Source organism: Rhodnius prolixus, unplaced genomic scaffold, assembly GCF_049639745.1.
Source record: "Rhodnius prolixus isolate KJV_2025 unplaced genomic scaffold, Rpr scaffold_5, whole genome shotgun sequence".
Classification (NCBI taxonomy): Eukaryota; Metazoa; Arthropoda; class Insecta; order Hemiptera; family Reduviidae; genus Rhodnius; species Rhodnius prolixus.
The window spans coordinates 15,122,675-15,144,610 of record NW_027411624.1 but is presented as its reverse complement, the minus strand read 5'-3'; the positions used below and the strand labels follow the sequence as shown (position 1 = coordinate 15,144,610).

At 33.0% G+C, this 21,936-nt stretch overlaps 1 protein-coding gene across 2 annotated transcripts in view; it reads left to right on the top strand.

Annotated features, from left to right (window-relative positions):
* Positions 1 to 8,580: 8,580 nt before the first annotated feature.
* Nep3 (M13 family metallopeptidase neprilysin 3) overlaps positions 8,581 to 21,936 on the top strand; it is a 352,598-nt gene continuing 339,242 nt past the window's right edge. Inside the window, exon 1 of one of the 2 annotated variants that reach the window (XM_074135211.1) lies at positions 8,581 to 8,679. In XM_074135211.1, the coding sequence (XP_073991312.1) occupies positions 8,668 to 8,679 (12 nt within the window). In that variant the 5' untranslated portion in view covers positions 8,581 to 8,667. Of the gene's footprint in view, positions 8,680 to 8,815; positions 9,071 to 21,936 lie in introns of those variants that run through there. The other variant, XM_074135210.1, reaches the window with a different exon arrangement.

Below are 21,936 nucleotides of genomic sequence, written 5' to 3'. Positions count from 1 at the left end.
AAATATTTCGTCATAAATTAAAAATGAATATTTTTAAGTTCAAAACAAAATAAAAGTTTTTCTGAGTCACATTAGATGTTCCTTTTTTTTCAAAAATGTCTAATTTTGTTAACCATTTCTATGTATTACTGAAATGTACAGCAAGAAAAAGTGTGAATTATTTTTATTCAATATTCAAGAATTTGTTTTATTTTTATTGTAAAAAGTGATATAGTTGTCATATTGCGAATGAAAATATACTTTTTAAGAAAATTATTTCGCCTCAATTTTTAAAAGGAAGGTTATTCCTTTCAATCATAGATGGCCTCACCCGTTTCACATGATCTCCAAAACACTCTTCACACCTATTGCTTCTTGATTTTTGATAAGTTGCCTTTCGCCAGGCGTAATAGCTTGTCCTAATTACATTCTTTGGTTCTTTACAGTTTTCTTTACAAGAAGTAAATTGTCATTTGGAGTTGCAGTTTATCACAATTCTAGAGACTATTTTTCTAAGTCGCTATTTGGGCAGCGCTTCTTAGAGGATCTAGTATCTAAATCGATTTGAACAAATTAATCATTCGTACCTTTTCTTCAGCATTTCGATTTTAACCTTATCTGTCATTGATGCTTCCTTCTCCTTCGTGCTAATTTCTCAATTATTCTTCTATACCAGCGTTTCCCAACCTGTGGTACGCGTTCCTCTGGTGGTACACGAGTTGCTGGTTGGTGGTACGCAAAAAAATAATCAATAATGGCGGACATGAAAAATTAAAATTTAAATCATAAAAATATAATAGAACCGTTTTTTCCTATAATTCATAAAAATTATTTTAATTAAATATTATACAGTAAAGTTGTTAATATGTACAAGTAATAAGGTTAGCTGTCTCAAGATATACGAGAAAATATAGCAGCACATTTAACAGGATTACAAATTGTCTTTCATGGAGTATTTTCCCAAAACACGAAAACACAAATGATAACTAGATTTCAAACCTCTTCTGTAAAGAAAATTTAGGAAAAGCTACATCATTATCAATAAAAGATAAATAAAATTTAACAGAATTATCATGTGACAGTACTTAAATGATAACTGTGTAAAAATCTGCTTTAAGAGATTGCTTTTAATGAGTAAGCTCTATCCAAGCAATATTAAATTTAATTTAAAAAAAGTTTTAAAACTAAGATCTTAGTTTTACATAGTTTATAAAGTGAACAGATACATTGTATCTTTATACAGATAAAGATAATAATAATAAAATAACACACTCGGAATAACAAATTTCACGAAATACAATCATTTTTACGAAGTGGTACAATTTAGCATGATGTACTACCAAGAGGTATGCGAGCCAAAAAAGGTTGGGAAACGCTGTTCTATACTATCCACTTGATACAATGTAATTTAGATACACTATTAATGCTTCCTATTAATTCTGAACTCCTCTGATATATGCTACCAATTCTTTTTCCATAATTCCTTATCTTGTTAGTTTTTCAGAATATTATCGTTACTAACATTATCAAGGCGCCACGGTAGCCGAGCGGTTAGAGGCGAGATCTGTGAAGCTAATATGTATTGTGGTACTGGGTTCGATTCCCGGTCTTAGGCCTTGGATTTTATTTAATGATTAATAAAAGAAATTTATAGTAAAGTATGTTTGCTAGTCGCCTCCGTCCACGACAGCTAATTGGTAGTTGGACGTTAAGCCCCGCCTGAAAAAATAGGCGATTACTTTACTTTACTTTTACTAATTTTATTAGCATTTGAAATTTTACTTTACATCGAAATGGTTTTTGTCTTTTCTTATTCTTTTAGATTCTGTAAAATAATAACGTGTTTTCTTTACTTTTTTAACCAAACCATGGTTATCTTTTAGTTTTCCTTAATGTCACCACATGGCGCAAGACTGTCACTTGATGTAAGGTATTTCTTTGCAGGAATTAATTTCGATTGAAAATTTTCTTACACATTTATTTATTTAACAATAGATTTAATTTAGCAGCAGTACTGTATAGTATTATTAATGGCTCGTCGGATGGAAATCTATTTCCTAAAGATACTTAAATTCACTTTTCGGAAAAATATTTTGAGAAGAGAAGAGGGAGTTGGTTGAGGAGAGTTTTTGAAACAAAAACAAAAATTTATTTAGTAAGTTTATAAATTATTATCAGTTTTATTATATAAGATTCTTGTATTTGTTTACCTTTTTTCTTTATTCAATTTGATTAGATTAATTATTATAAAGAAAAAAATTTAAAATAGTTATATTTTTGGGTACAAGAGAACAAATTGATTAAATTAAAAATTAATCAACAAGGGCCAGTAATTTTTCCCGAAGCGTAGTGACTAGCATCACGAAAAGCCTAATCTTATTATCTGTTAAAAAGCTTTGCCATCTGATATTAAACGCATGGCTTTAGCAAGAGCTTTCTTATTTTGTTTAAATAACTTGAAAAGATGCTTTTTTTTTGCCGTAAGGAATTCAACGATCTTCGTCTGATCTAGGAAGAGGATAATGTACCTTACTGGCTAGATATTATTTTCACTTATTTGGTAATCAGCATCTCTGGAAAAAAGGATAAAAAAATAAAGAAAGGAGACCTTTATATTGAACAGAAATACAATGTCACTTTATGGCCGTTCTTAGGTAAAAGATGTTTTTAAACCAAGCAAATGTCGTCAGAGCAGGGGTCTCTCTACCAACTTCACTTTGATCTACTAGATTAAACCTTGGTCTTAAACAAACCTTGCTGAATTCTATTCAATATCCTATTCTTGACTAAGGATGTGATGTTAGCTACATTTTTTATTTACTACTAAATCAATAAAAAATGAAATTACTTATTAACATTTATCACATTTCACATTCAAATAATAAAGCATTGCTTGTGTTGTTCGGGTAAGGAAAAATAAACAGAAAAATTCTTAAGCAATGATTTGAAAAAGTTTTTGAAAACAATCTAGCGATGCTTAATGTGGGTCGGATTCGATAAAGAGAGTGAAAGAGAAAAGAGAGTTACTATAACAGCGACCTTCTATAAAAATATATTTATACTGAAATTTACACATAAGTGAATTCGACTCAATTTCCGGGCTCGAGAACTGATTGGTATCCAAAGATTGTTTTCTTTCAAGTCTTTCTTTGCAACTTACGGTTCAGTCTTATCAACTATTGTCTGTAACAAATGAACTCTGCAGTTCAAGAAAGACGTGCTTATATACGTGCTTTGAAAATATATTTACTTAAGGGTCTTATAGTGAATAACAAGTGCCACATAAATATAAAAAAAATTCAAATTATCGCAGTGCGTGTGCTTATTGCAAATGAGACATTAGAACTATTAAGTTAATTTTCTTTGAGAGGAACAGAAAGTCTCAAAACCGTTAAATCGACTTTTCTTTTTCATATTTTCTGTCAATGAATATATTATTTAATGGTTTTAATGTTCTAACAAATTTTTTTGGAGCAATATTTACGAAAGTATTTTCAATTTGGGCCACATTCAGAACTACATTCGACATGAGACATCTGTGATTGTTAGACACTAATATTACCAGGATTTATGACGTGTTTGTTAATGTAGTTTACCAATAAACGATTGATTTACACAAAATTTAGCCAAAACTACTCTTTGCCTAAATTCATTTAAACTATTAACTTAGCTAGAATGAACTATCAAAATAAACTACTAGTCTGCAATACTATGTAAGATTCTTTTTATCAATTCTTGCAAACTACCATGAACTCTCCAGGGTATATTTTCTACCATCTTCTTACTCTCTACCCTAAGAAAAATACATGGGCATGGTTTTCTTTATATTTATATCCCCTAGAGAAAGAAGGCGTGTTCTTGGTATTGAACCCTGGGGAAATGGACATCCTATTTACTATACCAGTCTTTAAACCATTCCACTTCCATCAACTCTTTTAGTGTTTTTCCGTTGTGTTCAGCTACTTTTTTTAAAAATATGTATTATATAAATTTCTATTTTTATTTTTATAAGTATAAAGAAAAAGTCTAATTGAAAAAGTTTTAACAAACTGTTTCTCTCGCTAATGTTGATTGCAGGATTCAGATTGGAAATGCATTCATTTTCTTTCTAAAAGGTATGAAATAAGAGGCATTTGTAAAATAATTTGTTGACATATACTCTTAATTGAATGAATTAATTTAGTTTTTTAAAACTGCAGTTTTCAGTTCTTTTATAAGTATAATATTACTGGTATTGCATTCACGCAGGTTTGTAAAATTAATGAACATGTGGGAGTTTACACGGGACCCTATATTACCGCAGAAAGCACGTGAAGGACACCCGGAAAAGAGATGCTGGATTAGGTGGTTCCTAGATATAAGGGAGGTCTTCAAACGTTGATTTATTTTATAGAGGTATTGATGAACCTCCAAGGACTGAGAATAGTGTGCTATAATAATGAAGATCAAGGTTCTACAAGGCTTAAGTTCATATTACAGCTATTAATGTTTGTATTGACGTGCCATTGTATTTATAATGTTTAATCAGTATTTCGCCCAGAATAAATTCTAATCCCTAGGCCTAAGGCTTGGTAAAGTAAACAATAGCAACAAAATGTACTAAAATTGGCAATAATTTCTCTTCCCAAATTTACATTGCATTTTTTATACAGGAGAGGAAAATGTAGGGTTAGTTATAGAAAATAAAATTCTTCAATTTTGGAGCAGCTTAACTGCGGATCTGACTAAATTATTGCTGGTATGTTTAGTTCTTTGAGGAATTGAATCTAATCTGCCAGGGTACATTAGTTATTATTCTGGACAAAATAATAATATCAATACCTGAATACGTTTTATTTTTGTGAATGCAGATTCTTCCCACACTAGTCAGACATGTGTTACTTTCTACATTCAATTTATAGTTTAAAATTTCTATTAAGCAGAGAACAGCTGCGAAAGCCGAGCGTGGGCTAGATTTAGATTATTATTTACAGGTTGATGCCAAAAGAGTCGTCCATTTAAATGCATTTCAAGTTATTTAACTTTGGATTGGCTGTAAGTTCCTCACAGAAATCCATAGAACTTCACATAAGATTGCTGCTTTTAATCCCTATATGCAATATCAATGTGTTCTTAGCGAATAAAGCTGTATAGTCGGCGAACATGGCTGATGCAGGTTATCTTTTCTGGAGTTTACTTTTATTTGGATTAAATATTTAAGGCGCCACGGTAGCCGAGCGGGTTAAGAGGCGAGACCTGCAAAGCTAATATGCATTGTGGTACTGGGTTCGATTCCTGGTCTTGGCCTTGGATTTTATTTAATGGTTAAATGAGAAATAGTAAAGTACGTTTGCTATTCACCTCCGTCCACGACACCTAGTAAATGGTAGTTGGACGTTAAGCCCCGTCTGAAAAAAATAGGCGATTACTTTACTACTTTTTTTACTTTACTTAAATATTTATTATTTCCAATGTTTTTTCAAGAATATATTACCATGATTTTTATTGTTACAGGAAATAATTTGTAATGTTAGTAGTGCAATGGGCTCAAGCAGATGGCTTTTGCTTTGCTTTCAATACTACTTTGTATTATTCATTGTAGCATTTTAAAAAACAAAAAATAAAATTGTATTATTACAATTAGGGAAGTTCATAGGAAAGAACTAGACTAACGATCAAAACTCAACCTAAATAACAAAATATTCATATAACCTTCTGATACTCCTACCTATTGGGTCATAAAGCCATCCAAGTATCTGCTAAATGGTCCATCACTTTAAGCCAATAAATGACCTAAAAAGATCTGGCGAAAACTAGATTTTTCAAATTTCATTCCTCTACAGCAGTTCATCCTAATCCTTTAATCGAACACTTACTTCTTGCGCTTCACCAGTTACTCCTCTCAGGTGATTGAAGAGAAGATGGCCTCGCGATCTAATAAACGTTCACGATAATAAAGTGCCAACACTGGATGCGTTCTTCACTCTAATAATCCTGATATTGTGATATGTATCAACATTTACTTGCTGGCATTTACATTGCAGATGTAAATTTCAATAAAAGGTTTTAAAAAAAGAAGATAATTATTTGTAAAAATATTCAAAGACTAGCCTTACTAAATACAGTGACAGATTTACCTTATCTAAGTTGGTTTATGAGTTATCATCATTGATGTCTATGTTGTGGAGTGTTTCTAGCCAAATGCACAAGTTTTTATTCTGCGTGTTGTTTTACTAAAGAAAAGCAACAACAGTCATTAATATGTAAGGTACTGTGTAAATTAGTTTATCATCAATAATTTTGTTGTAGTAAAAAATGTTCTTAATAAGGAATAGGCTTATATAGGACATTAGGTCCCGGGTAAGCCAGTCCTTTACAAACACTTGTATACAAATTCAGGCCCTCAGAGTTTAGAAGGCTGTTCACCCCTGGGCTAAACAGATCTGCTTCTATGAGTAAACAATCAACTCCCTAGTTTGCCTACTACGGTATTTTACGGTACAGTTGTTAACAAAATTGCCATGAACTTTGGAACTTTTTTCATTACTTATTAATTAAATATTAGATATCTCTTTATTAAAAAAAAATGTTCTAACTTTGCACCGCCTGCTTCATTCTCTGAAAGATCTAAGAAAATTTAAGCTACCCTAAATTGCTTGAAAGATATCGATGCCCATTGATCTCCTTTTGATAAACTATATTAACTTAGTAACGTAGTAAAATTTGATTTTATATCTTTCACTTTTAGAAGAACCTGTTTGGTGAAATATCAAGATGTTTGAATTAATATAAACACATTTCACCAATATCTCCAGTGTTGGTGAGAGCGCTAACTGTGCCTCCGCCTTCACTGTTTGTGAATAAAATGGAAAATTTACTTCAAATTAACATTCAGTTTTACTAGAAAACTTTCCAGTTAGATGGAAACAATTACAAAATAGCATTCTTATAGTAGTATTTCTGCGGTAGTATTACTTTTCTTTTTTTTTAATACTGAAGTCTATCTGCAAAAATAATAAAAAATGAATTAAAATAACAGAAAGCTGGGGTGCCAAGGATTGATGAATGTGCTATAAAAAATAAAATAAATTATGAAAGAATAACCAGATAGAAAGATTAATTTTAGAACAACAGAACAGACCGAAGGTAAAATTTTGAATCTCTGGGTATGATTGAGTGTGTTCCAGCCATATGAAATTACTATTACTTACTTAGCTGGGCTAGCCAATTCTTTAGGGTACTTGGACACATTTTCACTGCCATACCCAAAAACCTTGTTACTTGTTGAGATAGTTGATGTACCCTTCTATTTGGGTTTAGCGAAACCAGAGGATGCTCATCATATTAAAAAAAGGCAAGGCCTGCGGCCAAAGAATTATTTGTGGTACTTGGTTCGATTTCCAGGCTTAGCCTTGGATTTTATTTAATGGCTTAAATGAGAAAAGTATAGCTAAGTATGTTTCCTAGTCATCTCCATAGGCTAAGGCCTCTCTTAAGAGGTCTGTAAATTAAGTAATGAGACTGATTTTTAAAAAAAATTTATTCAAAAAGAATTACAATTCTATATTATCACCTTCAAAATAACTTCCTTCTGAAGCCACACAGCACTGGAGACGTTTCTTCCACTCCTCATAGCAGTGCTCGAACTCTGATACTGGAATAGCCTTCAGCTGGTCGGTTACAGCCGTTTGAATGTTTTCGACTGTCCCAAAATGAGTTCCCTTGAGGTGATTTTTTTCAACTTCGGGAAGAGAAAAAAGTCATAAGGACTCAAGTCAGGTGAATAAGGAGGCTGAGGAGCCACAGGAATGTTTTTACTGGCCAAAAACTCGTTTATTGAAATTGCTGTGTGGACAAGGAGCATTATCGTGATGCAACACCCACTTGTTCTTGATGTTTGGTCTCACACGAATGACCCTTTTTTGAGAAGTTTTTCAAGAACCTCTCGGTAAAAGTGTTGATTGACCGTTTGACCTTGAGTTAGAAACTCTTTGTGGACGATTCCGTGGATATCGAAAAAACAAATCAGCATGCTCCTTGTCACACAGCATTTTGAATTTGGTAGTTAAACGTAAAGTCCACCTAAAAAATGTTCATTACTTTACTACTTTACAAACACCACACACATGGATAAACTGTCACATTTTAGAGTGCATAGTAGATCTTTCATGCGGCAGAAGACTTGTTTTAAGAGCCACTCTTTTTACAGAGCTCATTTGATGGTTTACAGCATTAATAAGTCATGGTGTTCATTACTCAAAAAAGATAGCGAGGTTACAAAATAATGATCACGGTGAGATATGTGTAGGAATAAAGTACTACTTCCTGATTTCAATAATTAAACTAATGTTTATCAACAAGAATATTTACTAGACAAGTGGACGAACAAATTATTTGAAAAAGTAACCATCTAGGCGCCACATGGTTTGAAAAAGGAAAGAGTCCAGTTACAACTTGCAGTAGAATAAATGTGTGCTGAGATTCTATGCTTAAAAAGGAATAAATCCAGTTTATATTTACAGATATCCTAATAAAAACAGGATAGTTTAAATAATAATAATTTAAATAACTAGTGTGTCCCTGTATTTGGCCAGCCTGCCGTCAAGAAGGGATCAATAACGGCCCGTATGAAGGGAGTCGTGTCGTACGACTCTCACAGTCGGGTCTGAGAGATTCCCGTAGCATGGTCCCAGTGAAGTGCTGTTCAACATGTCAGTGAAGGTGAGCATACTGTTTTTGTCTCCTACTATTCCACCACTAATATAATCTAACAGAAATTTACCCCTACTACATTCACTATACCGGCCCGAGTAAATATCGACAGTAGTGGGGGTGCAAAACTTATACTAACTGTCTCAAATATGCTCAACATTCGCTGGGAGTTGTGTTAGACTGGCGACTTTTTTTTTTTGTAATAAAGCGATCGTCAGTGATCATTTTGATTTTAGTACAACGCGTGATTACCATGTGTTTGGTTATTTGATTTAGTGTTCAAATGATTTCTTTTTTAAATTTTTCAAATCAAAACGAAGGAAGAAAGTAAACAAAGTTGAATCATCTTTTTTTCTTTTCAGTTTTGATTATAACATTTATCATGGATTGTTTTCAACAGGTAAACATAAAGATATAAACATGATCATATTTTTAATAAATTAAAAAAAAAGAAACAGAATCTAATCCTTTAAAAACTACTAATCAGAGATTATAATGGAATAATGATAACGGGCCACGCGAGTCGCAGTCACCAGTTGATTCAATGTGTTCCCGCAGTAGTCTCACATTTTGATTAATTTTAGTAAGTGGTCCTTTGGCGACATGTCTGTTGAAGATTGTAATTTTATTCACAATTCTTAGTAATACTTAGAATTGCTCTTCAAACTCAGTTTATTCTAATTAAAAGTAATTCATAATTTTTCTAGTAAAAGTTAAACTTACTTTTTATTCTTTTGTTTTAAAATATATTTTAATAGACAACACATATTTTTTTAGGCTTATTGACGATGTAAGGGAAATTTTTCCTACATTCGTTTTGGAAAAACTTTTTCTTTTGAGACAAGTTTTTAAATTAAAAAAAACAAACTTCTGATTGGAAATATGCTTTGAAAGAAAAGTTCGTCCTTTCTCAATGATTTTTTCACATCAACTTTTTATTAGTTGTCTTTGAAAACGAAATTCTCAACCAGTTATTTCTTTTTAAATAAAAGAAAATGTTTATTTTTATTATAGGAATTTTGATAGAATCCACAAACGTTGCTGTTTTTGTGTTCCAAATTTTAAACATCAGTGTATTGTAAAATTACTTTTAATTGGATTTTGTACGCACAATCGCACACTTTCATGTATTTCTGTTTTTTATTTCATTAAGGAATGCTCATTAAATCGAAAGTTTGTAAACCCTGTTGGTGTATTTGCAAGGATTCCAGTAAGACCATGAGCTTGTTGGAGTTGATCTAATTTATGAATACGTTTTGTGAAATAAAGTATGAACTGTTTCTATAAATTCTAGTAACTCGGAACTATTTTCTTTAGGTAACAGCATTGCCCGTTCTTTGAACTTAGTGATGCTGATAATTTTAAAGGATTTTTTTTTTTTTTCAACATTATATATTATCGAAGAACAGGTGGTTGAGTTAGCAAAGAGGGCGTTTTTTTTTTCCTCCTTAATTCAGGGTGGTTTAGCGTTTTTCAGCCCCATTGTCATCATAGATAAGTTTAGTGTATAGAGTTGACTCCTACTTTAAAAGATCTAGATATGTGATCTTTATTAAAGTTACTAATATTTTAATAAATTTCTGTGATTACTAATACAAAACCGACAGTTACAGTTTCCAATTTTGGCAACGGTCTCAGTTAATTTTTTTTCATGTTAACTAGAAGTTTTGAAAATTTTGAACTTGAAACCAAAATTTGTTGGTCACATCTGAAAAATATATTATCACTTATTGTGAAACCATTCAGATATCCATTTTTGCATCGGCATTCCTAAATGAATGACGATATTTTTATCCGTTGTACATCGCGCTGGATTTCTTTCGTCGCGATAAATGATCATTTTTGTTCATTTTTACGGAGCTTGCTTCAGCAGGTTTGTTCAGTGAATTCAACTTTAACTTAAATTTTAGTAAGGAGCGTGTGTTGATAGATTAAAATTAGAAAGACCATAAAGAATATAGTAAAGTAAAGTAATCGCCTATTTTTTCAGGCGGGGCTTAACGTCCAACTATCAACTAGGTGTCGTGGACGGAGGCGACTAGCAAACATACTTTACAGTAAATATCTTTTATTAACCATTAAATAAAATCCAAGGCCTAAGACCGGGAATCGAACCCAGTACCACAATACATATTAGCGTCGCAGGTCTCGCCTCTAACCCGCTCGGCTACCGTGGCGCCTTGAACATAAAGAATATATTTATTTTATTTTGGAGACCTTCGTTGTCCTTCTTTTAGGAACTGGTTTGTGAATGTAGGGAAGATTGAAGGATTTGTTTTTTGTATTTTGAATATATATTGCATTGTCCTACAGATTATTAAGTACCGATGGTAAAAATTGATGAAATTTAAATTATTTTTATTAAAAATAACTCTTACAAAATGTTTAACCAGCAATAAAGTATCGATAGTTGCCAAGCGGTCAGAGGCAATCCCGCATAGCTAAGATGTATAGTGGTGGTTCGATTTCCGGTCTAGGTCTTTGCTTTAATTTAATGATGAATATGAGAAATTTAAAGTAATACCAAAACGATTTATTAGATAGTTAGACGTAGAACCTGACTGAAAAAAATAGGCAATACTTTTATAGTTTTTGTCCATGCTTTTTGGTGACTGATGCGTTAATCAAAAAGGCAGAAAGATTATTATCTTTCTTCTTTTTAGAATTGCTTTTAACACTTAACAATTGAACAATCAGTATTGTAGGAGTGTTCAAGTATTTTTGAGAGGCCAAACAAAAGCAGGGATTGGTTTACCTATCCATAGATGTTACCTTAAATGGACCACGCCCTTTCCGATGAAATTGGTTCCGATGCCCTTTATTTAATGTACGCTTTTTAGATATTTCATTTTCTTTCTTTTCCTTTTGTATGGGTTTGTGTACAATTTGAACCAATACATTATCGATATCTAAATGTGAAAGGCAAATCTGAATATAATACTGAGCTTGAATAAGGCGCCACGATAGCCAAGCTTTTATTAGTGATGCGGCCTGCATAGCTGATAAATGTTTTCGAGATAGTCAGTTCGATTCCCTTATCTAGACTCTGAAATTTTTATGTAATAATAAAAAAGAAATTCCTAGACAAGTATGTCAGAAATTTGCTTCCATTCAAGACATCTGATCGAAAATTTGGCGAAAAAAGCCTTCACGTTATTAATGGCATGGCTAATTTAAAAGAATATTTGAGCTTTAGAAAGAAGTAGGTAAACTTTTGAGCTTTAAAAAGTTTGAATAATTGAAAGAAAGTACATTTAAAATGCCCTCAAAAGTTATCTAAATCTCTTTAGTACAGGTTTTTCAGGCTTTCTAGTTGAACTTCATGATAGTAGCAAGATGACCACGAGTTCTGGAGTTACAGCATTCTATTTAGGATTACAGTCCATTTATAATTAAAATCTCTTTCTAAACAGCGCAAAAGTTAATCGTATATCTCTGGGTTTTTATCTATTGTTACTTAATCCAGACGGTGGATTTTTAATTGTTAATACTTCTCTGGGAAAAAAGCTTTAGTACTGATAATTAGAAAAATGAAATAGTTAACTTTTCGTAAAAATGGATGAAAAAAGTGAAATCCTTTTTATACTAAAAGAATCAATAGTTAGGGCTTTCTTTGTAATCAAGTTTAATTAAAGAATCTAGAGGTTTAAAGTAATGAAAATACTGCCATCTATAAATTAATAAAATTGTAGGATTTCAATAAAAATTGCTACAGCGTTAATAAACTTTTTATGTTCATCATGTTCTCAAAGTTGAATGTGTTTTTATTTTAAAGTTTTATTGATGAGGAACCCATCGCAGCCGCCAACTCGTCTGGTTTTATTCAAAACATCTTCTTTCGTTTGAGATTAAGGTTACCTACATTCTTCCATTGATATTTCACCGTCAAGTGAACTCATTATCAGAAAAGAACCACTCTTATCATTACCTACAAGTACTGATGCTTGTCTAATGCAGCAACATCCAATGATGTCGTCCTAGTACCAGATAAAGATCTCTCTTTGCTTAAGACCAACTCTAGTTCTGGTCAGATACTCCTGATTATCATTGGATGAGCCCCACCAACCAACGTCTCGATATTCACTTCCATTTAATAATGATATTAGCATTACGAATGTAGACATCAACCACTTAAGGGAAAGCAGGATTGATACAATGTTCTCTTTTGTTTTTTAAAGTGACCTCTTTGATTCATATTGTGTTCTATTCTCTTACATTTTAATATTAGCCTCAAAAATGAGTTACGCGCTTGCTTATTTGTTTATTCGAAGTTTCGGTGACTCTAAAGCATAAAAATACACATACAACAATAGATACAATTTTTATTGGTATTGCCTTTTTTTTGGCATTGGCTTCCGCCATACAGCCAGCATCGTCCAGGTGCTTATCACTAGAATATCACTCACTCTCCATTCTTACTTATAAATACATTCGCTTCACTCATTCATCCCTCTACTATATCCAACTATTTACAGACAAACTTACAACTAATGGATGGATCAGTACTCTATATTCCTGCTATCCTTATAGCTTAACCGAAATTAAAATCACGTTATCCTTCTCTAATAATTTTCTTGCATTCCTTCTATAACGTTTAAATACATTCACATTTCATTGCTAGCTCTGCTATAGATTTAAGCACACAAGATGTTGGTGGAGAATATTATTTCTTCGTAGCGAAATGGTGCATCTAAATACCTGTATATGTCGTCAAACATTCGTTTCCTTTCTTCTAAATAACGTGGACATATCATTATTATATGTTTGAAATGCTCCTCCTCATTGCAATCTACGCAAAGAAGAGAGAGGACCTTTTTGTTGATCCTTTGAAGATACGATCCACACACCGCGTGGTTCGCTCTCAGCCTGCTTATTGTCGTAACAACCCATTTATTAGTGACAGTTCCCTTAAACCATGGTTGTCTAGGTAACTGATCTGCCATAGTTTTATAGAATCTCCCTTTATTACCATTACTGTAATCTGTCTGCCATTTTTGTAGTGCTGCTTTTGCAATTGTACACTTGATATCGGTGTGTGGTAATTTATAATTAGCCATTTCCCCACTATTGGTGGCTTCCTTTGCAAGTTTATTCTTGTATTTACCACTTCTTTTTGGTTAAAATAAAAATGTAAACAAACAGGGCGCTCCATATCATAGCGATAACCTTACGAAGTATCTAAAAATGGCATAAGATATTATTGTATTACAAAAGTCGGATAAAAAAAGAGTAAAAATAGTATTGTAATGTTTAGTGACATTGTAGCAAAGTGACATCTTGTACGTGACAGTGAATAGGGCAGTTCATTGCTCTCTTTATTTCATTGTCAGACCGTTGCTTTATTGTCAGTTCGGGCATCCATTTACAAGGACAGTGTGTCATGTTACGTTTCTAGAAAAAAATATTACTCTACTGTTATTTACACTCAATAAATTGTTTACTTTTATTGAAGGAAAAAAAATAAACGTTTTAAGATATTCTTTCTGATACTTTCTTTTTATGTATTCAATATGATAATACACAAAGCGATCACCAGGTCCCTATAAATGCCTAATATCGCAAACTCCTCTACTAACTTCTGGTACATCTTCACAATCCTTAGTGCACCTACTTTCTTCAGCATCCATTCCACGTAGTCCTTACTTGACGAATAAGGGTACGTTTACAACGGAGCTGTGAGTATAGATGATAGCAGAGATGATAACTGATAGAGTAAAATATAATCGCTGATTAGTGTGCACAACGAAGCTGTGATACATGCAACATGTCCGAGTAGTGAAGAAGAGTTTTTATGTTCAGCTGCAACAAAAAGGTATATTTTAAAGAAAAAAACGCTTTAGAAAATATCATGTACATCCCATAAATAAAAAACGAAGTACTTTGGGTGAATTTCACTATTTATATAAGGAACTTAGAAATTATCCGGATCGTTTTATTGAATATGTGAGGATGGGTCCACCCACATTCGACTATATTTTAGAAAAAATAAGGTCAAAATTAAGAAAACTTCGGAAAAATTGTCATGGAAATCCTATAACATTGAAGAAAAACTAGTGATTACTCTTAGGTAAGTAATGATTTTATTGAAAAAAAACAACAAATAAATAAACATGAAAATAAATGTAAGCACGATTTAAAAAACAAAATATTGTTTAAAAGTAAATAATAAAATAATAACCAAAAATAATGAGTAAAGACAGCACTAAATAATTTTTCTACGTCCATTTTGAAGCTCCGATACTGGAGTTCAGCTAGCAGAAAAATGAAAAATTCAATTCTATCATCTATGCTCGTTTATAGCAGCGAGTATGAGTCACTAGTCGAAGCTTCGTTGTGCACGCTCACATAAGAATGTACTAGGTTATTCTATAAGCGCTGATGCATCACTGCTATCATCTCCGCTATCATCTATGCTCACAGCTCCGTTGTGAACGTACCCTAAGGTGTCATGCTCACAGATCTACTTAGTATTAAGTGTCCACTAAAATAGTTAGTGTCCTCTGAAATAGAGTGGAGTAACAACACTGGGTAATTTCTTCTTTGCTGAGATTAGTTTGCTTGTTGCTGGTTCTAATCTAAGAGCGGAAGCTGCATTTGTCAATTTTCCCAAATAGTTTCAAAGCTGAGTACAAATATGCGAAAATTAAGTATTTTAAAGTCGTATGAATTCCCCAAAATTTCTTGTTTTTCGAACATATAGCCAGAATGTAATTCAACTGAAGTGGGGGGAAAAAAAAACTTTACATCTCAAACGATATTCCTCGCCATTCATCCTTTTAACCAATCTTTTTGCTATTATTTGAAACATGGGCCTCCATCAAAATATGATGTAGATTAAAAACTAAAGTAAAGTAATTGCCTATTTTTTCAGGTGGGGCTTTACGTCCAACTACCAATTAGGTGTCATGGACGGAGGCGACTAGCAAACATACTTTACTGTGAATTTCATTTATTAACCATTAAATAAAATCCAAGACCTAAGACCGGGGAATCGAACCCAGTACCACAATGCATATTAGCGTTGCAGGTATCGCCTCTAACCGCTCGGTTACCGTGGCGCCTTAGATTAAAAACTATCTAGAAACTATTGAAACAAATGTGAATCAACTAGCATTATTCAAAGCCACATGACAAGTATTTGTTTCCATTTAAAAAAGATGGCCAACTTCTAAAATAAGTTTGTTTGTATTTTCAGCTTGATTCTAAATGTCTCTGATCACAATCCTCATGAATGATAATGTCTTCAAATAAAGGCTCTTAATTTTTTTTTAAAAAAAACATCAAGTAAACCATAAAATAACAATTCCAATTAAATAAATAGTGGGCAGAGCTTCAGAAATCTTATTTTTTTTAAAAAAACTTTCTTTTTTAAAAGTAAGTTAGCATTTTTTTAAATTAAAATAAGCATTTAATAATAATAATAATGTTTTATTAATAAAATAATATATACAAAAAGAAATTCAACACATTTTACGGCTTGGTAGAACCGTCTGCCGGAGGTTGATAATGAGTGTGAAAAGAAATAAAAATATAAATAGAAAAGAAAGAAATCTATCCAAATTATAAAAAATAAAGACATAATCATACAAACAGAATCAATATTACTTTAAATAATCCAAATGTTGTAGATAATTAAGTAACTAAATTAAATGAGAAAAAGAATAAAATAAAAAAACAATTTGGAACTCGAAGGAGGTGTAAGAATTGGTGGCTCCGTGATTAATACTCTTACGAGGGTCGTTTGAAAAGTCCGTGCAAAGTCAGAGAGATAGCACTACTGGCGCGTATCGAGGTTATGTTTAGTTGGTAGCATCTCTTGGAAGAACACACACCAAGTTTCAGCCAGATCGGTCTATTTCTTTGTGTTTGGCATTCGTTTGAATCGAGGAAGTCGAGTGATTTTCAAAAAATGGACGAAAAAGAATTTCGTGTGTTGATTAAACACTACTTTATGAAAGGCAAAACGCCTCAGGAGACTAAAGAGAAGCTTGATAAACATTATGGTGACTCTGCACCTTCGATTAGAACAGTTTATAAGTGGTTTCAAAATTTTCGGAGTGGCCATATGGGCACAAGTGACGCTGAACGTTCTGGACGCCCTGTTGAGGTTACTACTCCAGAAATCATTGATAAAATCCATGATATGGTGATGGATGACAGAAGAGTGAAGGTGCGTGAGATTGCTAGTGCTGTGGGCATCTCGAATGAACGGGTACATAATATTTAGCATCAACATTTGGACAAGACAAAGCTACCCGCTAGATGGGTGCCGCGATTGCTCACGCTTGACCAAAAACGAAATCGTGTGAAGTGTTGCAAGGACGGTTTGCAGCTGTTCCAGAAGAATCCGCAGGACTTTAAGCGTCGTTTCGTCACTGTGGATGAAACATGGATACATCACTACACTCCTGAGACCAAAGAACAATCTAAACAATGGGTTACCAAGGGGGAATCTGCGCCAAAAAAGGCGAAGACCGTTCCTTCGGCCGGAAAGATTATGGCGACTGTCTTTTGGTATTCGCAAGGAATAATCCTCATCGACTATCTGGAAAAGGGTAAAACTATTACAGGTGCATATTATTCATCGTTATTGGACCTTTTGAAAACCGAGCTGCACGAAAAACGCCCACGATTGGCCCACAAAAAAGTCCTTTTCCATCACGACAACGCACCAGCTCACACCTCAGCAGTTGTGGTCGCAAAATTAATGGAAATAGGGTTCCAACTCGTTTCACATCCCCCCTATTCTCCAGACTTGGCTCCCTCGGACTACTATTTGTTCCCCAATATGAAGAAATGGCTGGCGGGAAAAAGATTTTATTCAAACGAGGAGGTGATTGCAGAAACGAATCGCTATTTTTCAGACTTGGACAAATCCTATTATTCGGAAGGGATGAACAAACTAGAGCAGCGTTGGACGAAGTGTGTAAGCCTAAAAGGAGACTATGTTGAAAAATAAAAAAGGTTTACCCCAAAAAATTAAGTAGTTTTTATTTTTGCACGGACTTTTCAAACGACCCTCGTACTTTAAATAATCCAAATGTTGTAGATAATTAAGTAACTAAATTAAATGAGGAAAAAAATAAAATAAAAAAACATAATTTGGAACTCGAAGGAGGTGTAAGAATTGGTGGCTCCGTGATTAATACTCTTATGTATGCCGATGACGTGCTCCTCTTAGCGGAGGACCCTATCACCCTTCTAAGAAACATTCGTATTCTAGAATCCTATTGTTATCAATGGAATCTTATAGTTAACTTAAATAAATCTAAGGTGTTGGTCTTTAGAAAGGGTGGTAGACTCTCAGCAAAGGAGCGATAGTTCTTTAAAGGTACTCCCATTGAAATTGTGAACAAATACAAGTATTTAGGTAGTAACACTGACATCCCGTTTATCTATGTCTAACCATCTATCTGAAAGAATATCGGTCGCTAAGTTTTGGTACATATAGGTTATGGGCTGATTTTGTTTGTTATAAATTAGTCCCTCCTTCGTCTAAATACAATTTCTTTAAAGCAGTTTCCCGTTCTATTGTATGTTACACTGCCGAGATCTGGGGATTTCAACATTATGATGTGTTAGAGAAGTTTCATCGTTTGTTTATTAAAAAATTATTTGGTTTGCCTTCATAAATAAGCATTTATGCAAACAGAAAACTACAAAATAAAAACCATTGGCTAAAAAAAGATAGACTATTCAAAGAAAACTTTTTAATATGAATTAAAAATACGAATTGCAGGCCAGGTATATTTTGGCCGACTTTGTATGTTCTATTTCTGTTTTAACTCGAGTTAGTTTAGTGGGTGGATGGTTATATTTAACCAAAATTGCAAATAAACTTTAGGGAGTTATTTTTGGATGTGTATAATCTATTATTAACGGTATATCTGAGTAAATGTTGCTCTGTTTAGCATCAGTAGATGCAATGCCTTGCTTGAAATACCATCAATTCTTCTAGAATGTAGTTCAAAATAATAAAAACTGTTATTTATATATTTCTATTTATTCTTACAAGATTTTATTCTCAGAACAAAACGGTTTATTTATTTTTTTTATTCATTCTTTTTTAAGTGTAGATACAGGATGTCCAACGTTTATGTAATATTTTTCTTCAGATTTTGCAATTTTTTCTCGGAAATTATTGCATAGATTTGAGCATTGCAAAGAAATCTGAAATTTCAATTATTCCAATTTCAGATTAATAGAATGAAAAATGTGCAAAAATCAAATTTTATCTGCATGTAAATTACTTTACAATCAGATATAGGTTAGCTTTAAAAAAAGATTTACTGAAGCTTCGACTTACTAACATATTTAAAAGAGGAAAAAAGTTCAATTGATTAAACAACCTGTTGGCAACTGTTACTTCAAATAATTTTTAAAAGCATTATCAGGTTTGTAATTTAAAAATTGACAGGTTGATTTGTGTATCCGGGCTAATAAATGAACAGATTCGGACAGCCTTTGGTTATTTATATTTCATTTACTTCTAGCTTTGTTTGCTTGTTATTATTATTTTTTTTTGAAAAGTTGTTTACATCAAGTTGGGTCCTGTATGCCCATCACCCCATATTTGATGGTCCTTCTGGAATGAAAGCTGCACTTCTGCCACACAAGAAAAAGGCTTGACTGTGATCAACTTTATTGTGTTTGCTGTCAGTCAACGGGAACTGGTCTTAGCTTGTCACATGTGTTGTTTTGGCAGTAGCGCTACGAAAGTGGAGTTGAGGTAAATCAGCGATTAGCCGAAGGATCGTTCCTTAGTACGTATTCGGGCTGGTAATATAACGGTGTCCACCCTGGCTGTCGTGTAAACCCAACGGTACAATGTGCAACGCTTCCATCAAGCTAGTTTGACACAGGATAATGTTCAATAGTGTACCTGCGCTCCTGAAGCCCGTTTGATTTGGGGAGGATGGTAGTGTGTGGAGTGATGAAGCCTGGTCTGAATATAGGAATGGCCTAAAGCTCATCGACTGTCCAAATCTAGGCCTAGAATGATACGTACCAACACGATTAGTTTACGGGTTGACTGTGCATAAAGGTTGCCCCCGTATGTCGGAGACCTTTTTACTTCAGTAGACAGCTCAGCAGAGAAATTGGTGTCTTCACAGACATTAATTGTTCTTTTAAACTAGTTTGATTGACTCATCTCAATTCTATTCTCTCAAAATATAATTGAAGAATAATGAGAACTTTTACGATATTGATGAACTGTAGATTAAAACTGTCCGGTAGGACAGTTGTATAAGGGTTGATCATCAAAAACTGCACGAAAAAGCGTAACGTTGAAAAACACCCAACTTTGACAATTTTTTTCTCTTTTTCTATAAAAGATAAAATTCCCAAATTTTCTCTAAAATATAGGGCAAATACTCCTTTATAACTGTAATTTTTTTTTGTAACAACACAGATTAAATAGATTTCGAGAAATACGTGTATGAAAATGGGCAAAAACGGCATTTTCAGAAATCTACTTCTTGTTACCTTTTTTGTAAACAACGTAGCGCCTAAACGCGCGAACCGATTTTCATGAATGAGGTGTCATTCGATTCGGAATTTTATGTAGATGTACCTTTTGGGGGTCTCGACGCTGTACATCGAATGGGAGAGGAGTTAGCCCCATAAGTGTGAGGCCCCTCCAAAATTATTATTATTCAGTAAAACTTAAACCGATTGTGATGAAATTTTTGTACATGACTTTATAGTCTATTTTCATTCAAAAATATAAATAAATAAAGGCTTATTCAGAGAAGAAAACAAGGAAAAAACAAATTTTTGTGAATCGCAGAGAGAAAATTTATTTGAAATGAAAAACTTTTACTGGCGCTCTGATTGGGTGTATTTATTTGGCTAACTCGTCACCATTACTTTGTTTGTAGAGAAAGAAAGCGGGCCACATCGCTTATCAAAAAGATTGATAAACGAAGTCAGGAAATTGGAATTTTTTCAAGCCCACAGTACTGGCAAATTGCCCAATTTATTTTTTCTCTCTGTCATAGTAAACATGAAGAGAATATCAGTGGACTGACGAGATAAACTACTGGTCAAAATAGTTCTTAGTAAATATTTAGTTTGTAGTCCTAGACTATGAATGTGTTTGTCTTTAACTATATGTATGTTTGAATTAAGAGGCTAGCTGGCGTCATCACTTCAAATACCAACCAACCTCTGGTTTAATCTATTCAACGCATGTCCTTACAGCTTTTTACACTCAATATGCAAATCTACTCTAATCTTCCTTTTTTCTTTATGAATTTACTTCATTCACCCACTTCAAAAAAAAAAAAAAAAAAAAATGTATGAGGTCTATAAATTAATTTTTAATCTTTAAACGACAGTAAAAAACATATATATTTTTTTAAATTCTTACGTGAGAACACGAACTTTCTCTTAGTACTATTTCCAGAGTTCTAACCCACAAATTTTCTGCAGATACAGAATATCAGAGTTGTACACCAACAATTAATGCTTTGTGAAACCGTACATTACACTGAACAGTTAACCTTGCATGGAAACTAACCTTGCATTAACTGTTAACCGTTTTTGAAAAAAAAACCGTATTCTCTGGTTGGTACTTAAGCGTAATATCAAATTTAAGCTTATTATGAAATTTTCCGCTTTTAAATTGCCTGAAATGAATAAATGCATTCACACAAATTACCTAGTTTTCACTTGAACTGAAGTACAAATTAAATATGAAATTCCGTCCATTTAGGATGCGAGTAGTTGGACGTAAGGCCCGCCTAAATAAATAGGCATACTCTACATTCACACAGGCAGAAATTGAAATTGAAATTAGCTACTTCTGAAAATATAATTGGTACTTCTGACTAATATAATTGGTACTTCTGACAAATATAATTGGTACTTCTGACAAATATAATTGGTACTTCTGAATAAATAATTGGTTTCAAGATTACCCATCATTTGAAACAAAAAAAGATTTCTTTTAAAGAAGGTGGTAATGTTCACAGTTTCCCTTCTAAACAGCACCAAGATATTGTTCTTTGTAAAAAGTTTTGAAACCTAATTATTTGGCTTAAAGCTCGTTATGTACAGTGGTCAAAAAAAGTATTCATACACTAAGTTTTTTTACTTTATCTACTGAACTTTTGTTTCTAGGATGACTAGTTCTTCAGCACTGAAATCGAAGATAGTAACAATGAATTTAATGCTCTTATTTTCTTTCATAAACGTAAAGAATTGCATAAAGAATTTGGGAAGAATTAAAAAGCTGCTTATTGGCAAACTTTTGAGTGAAAT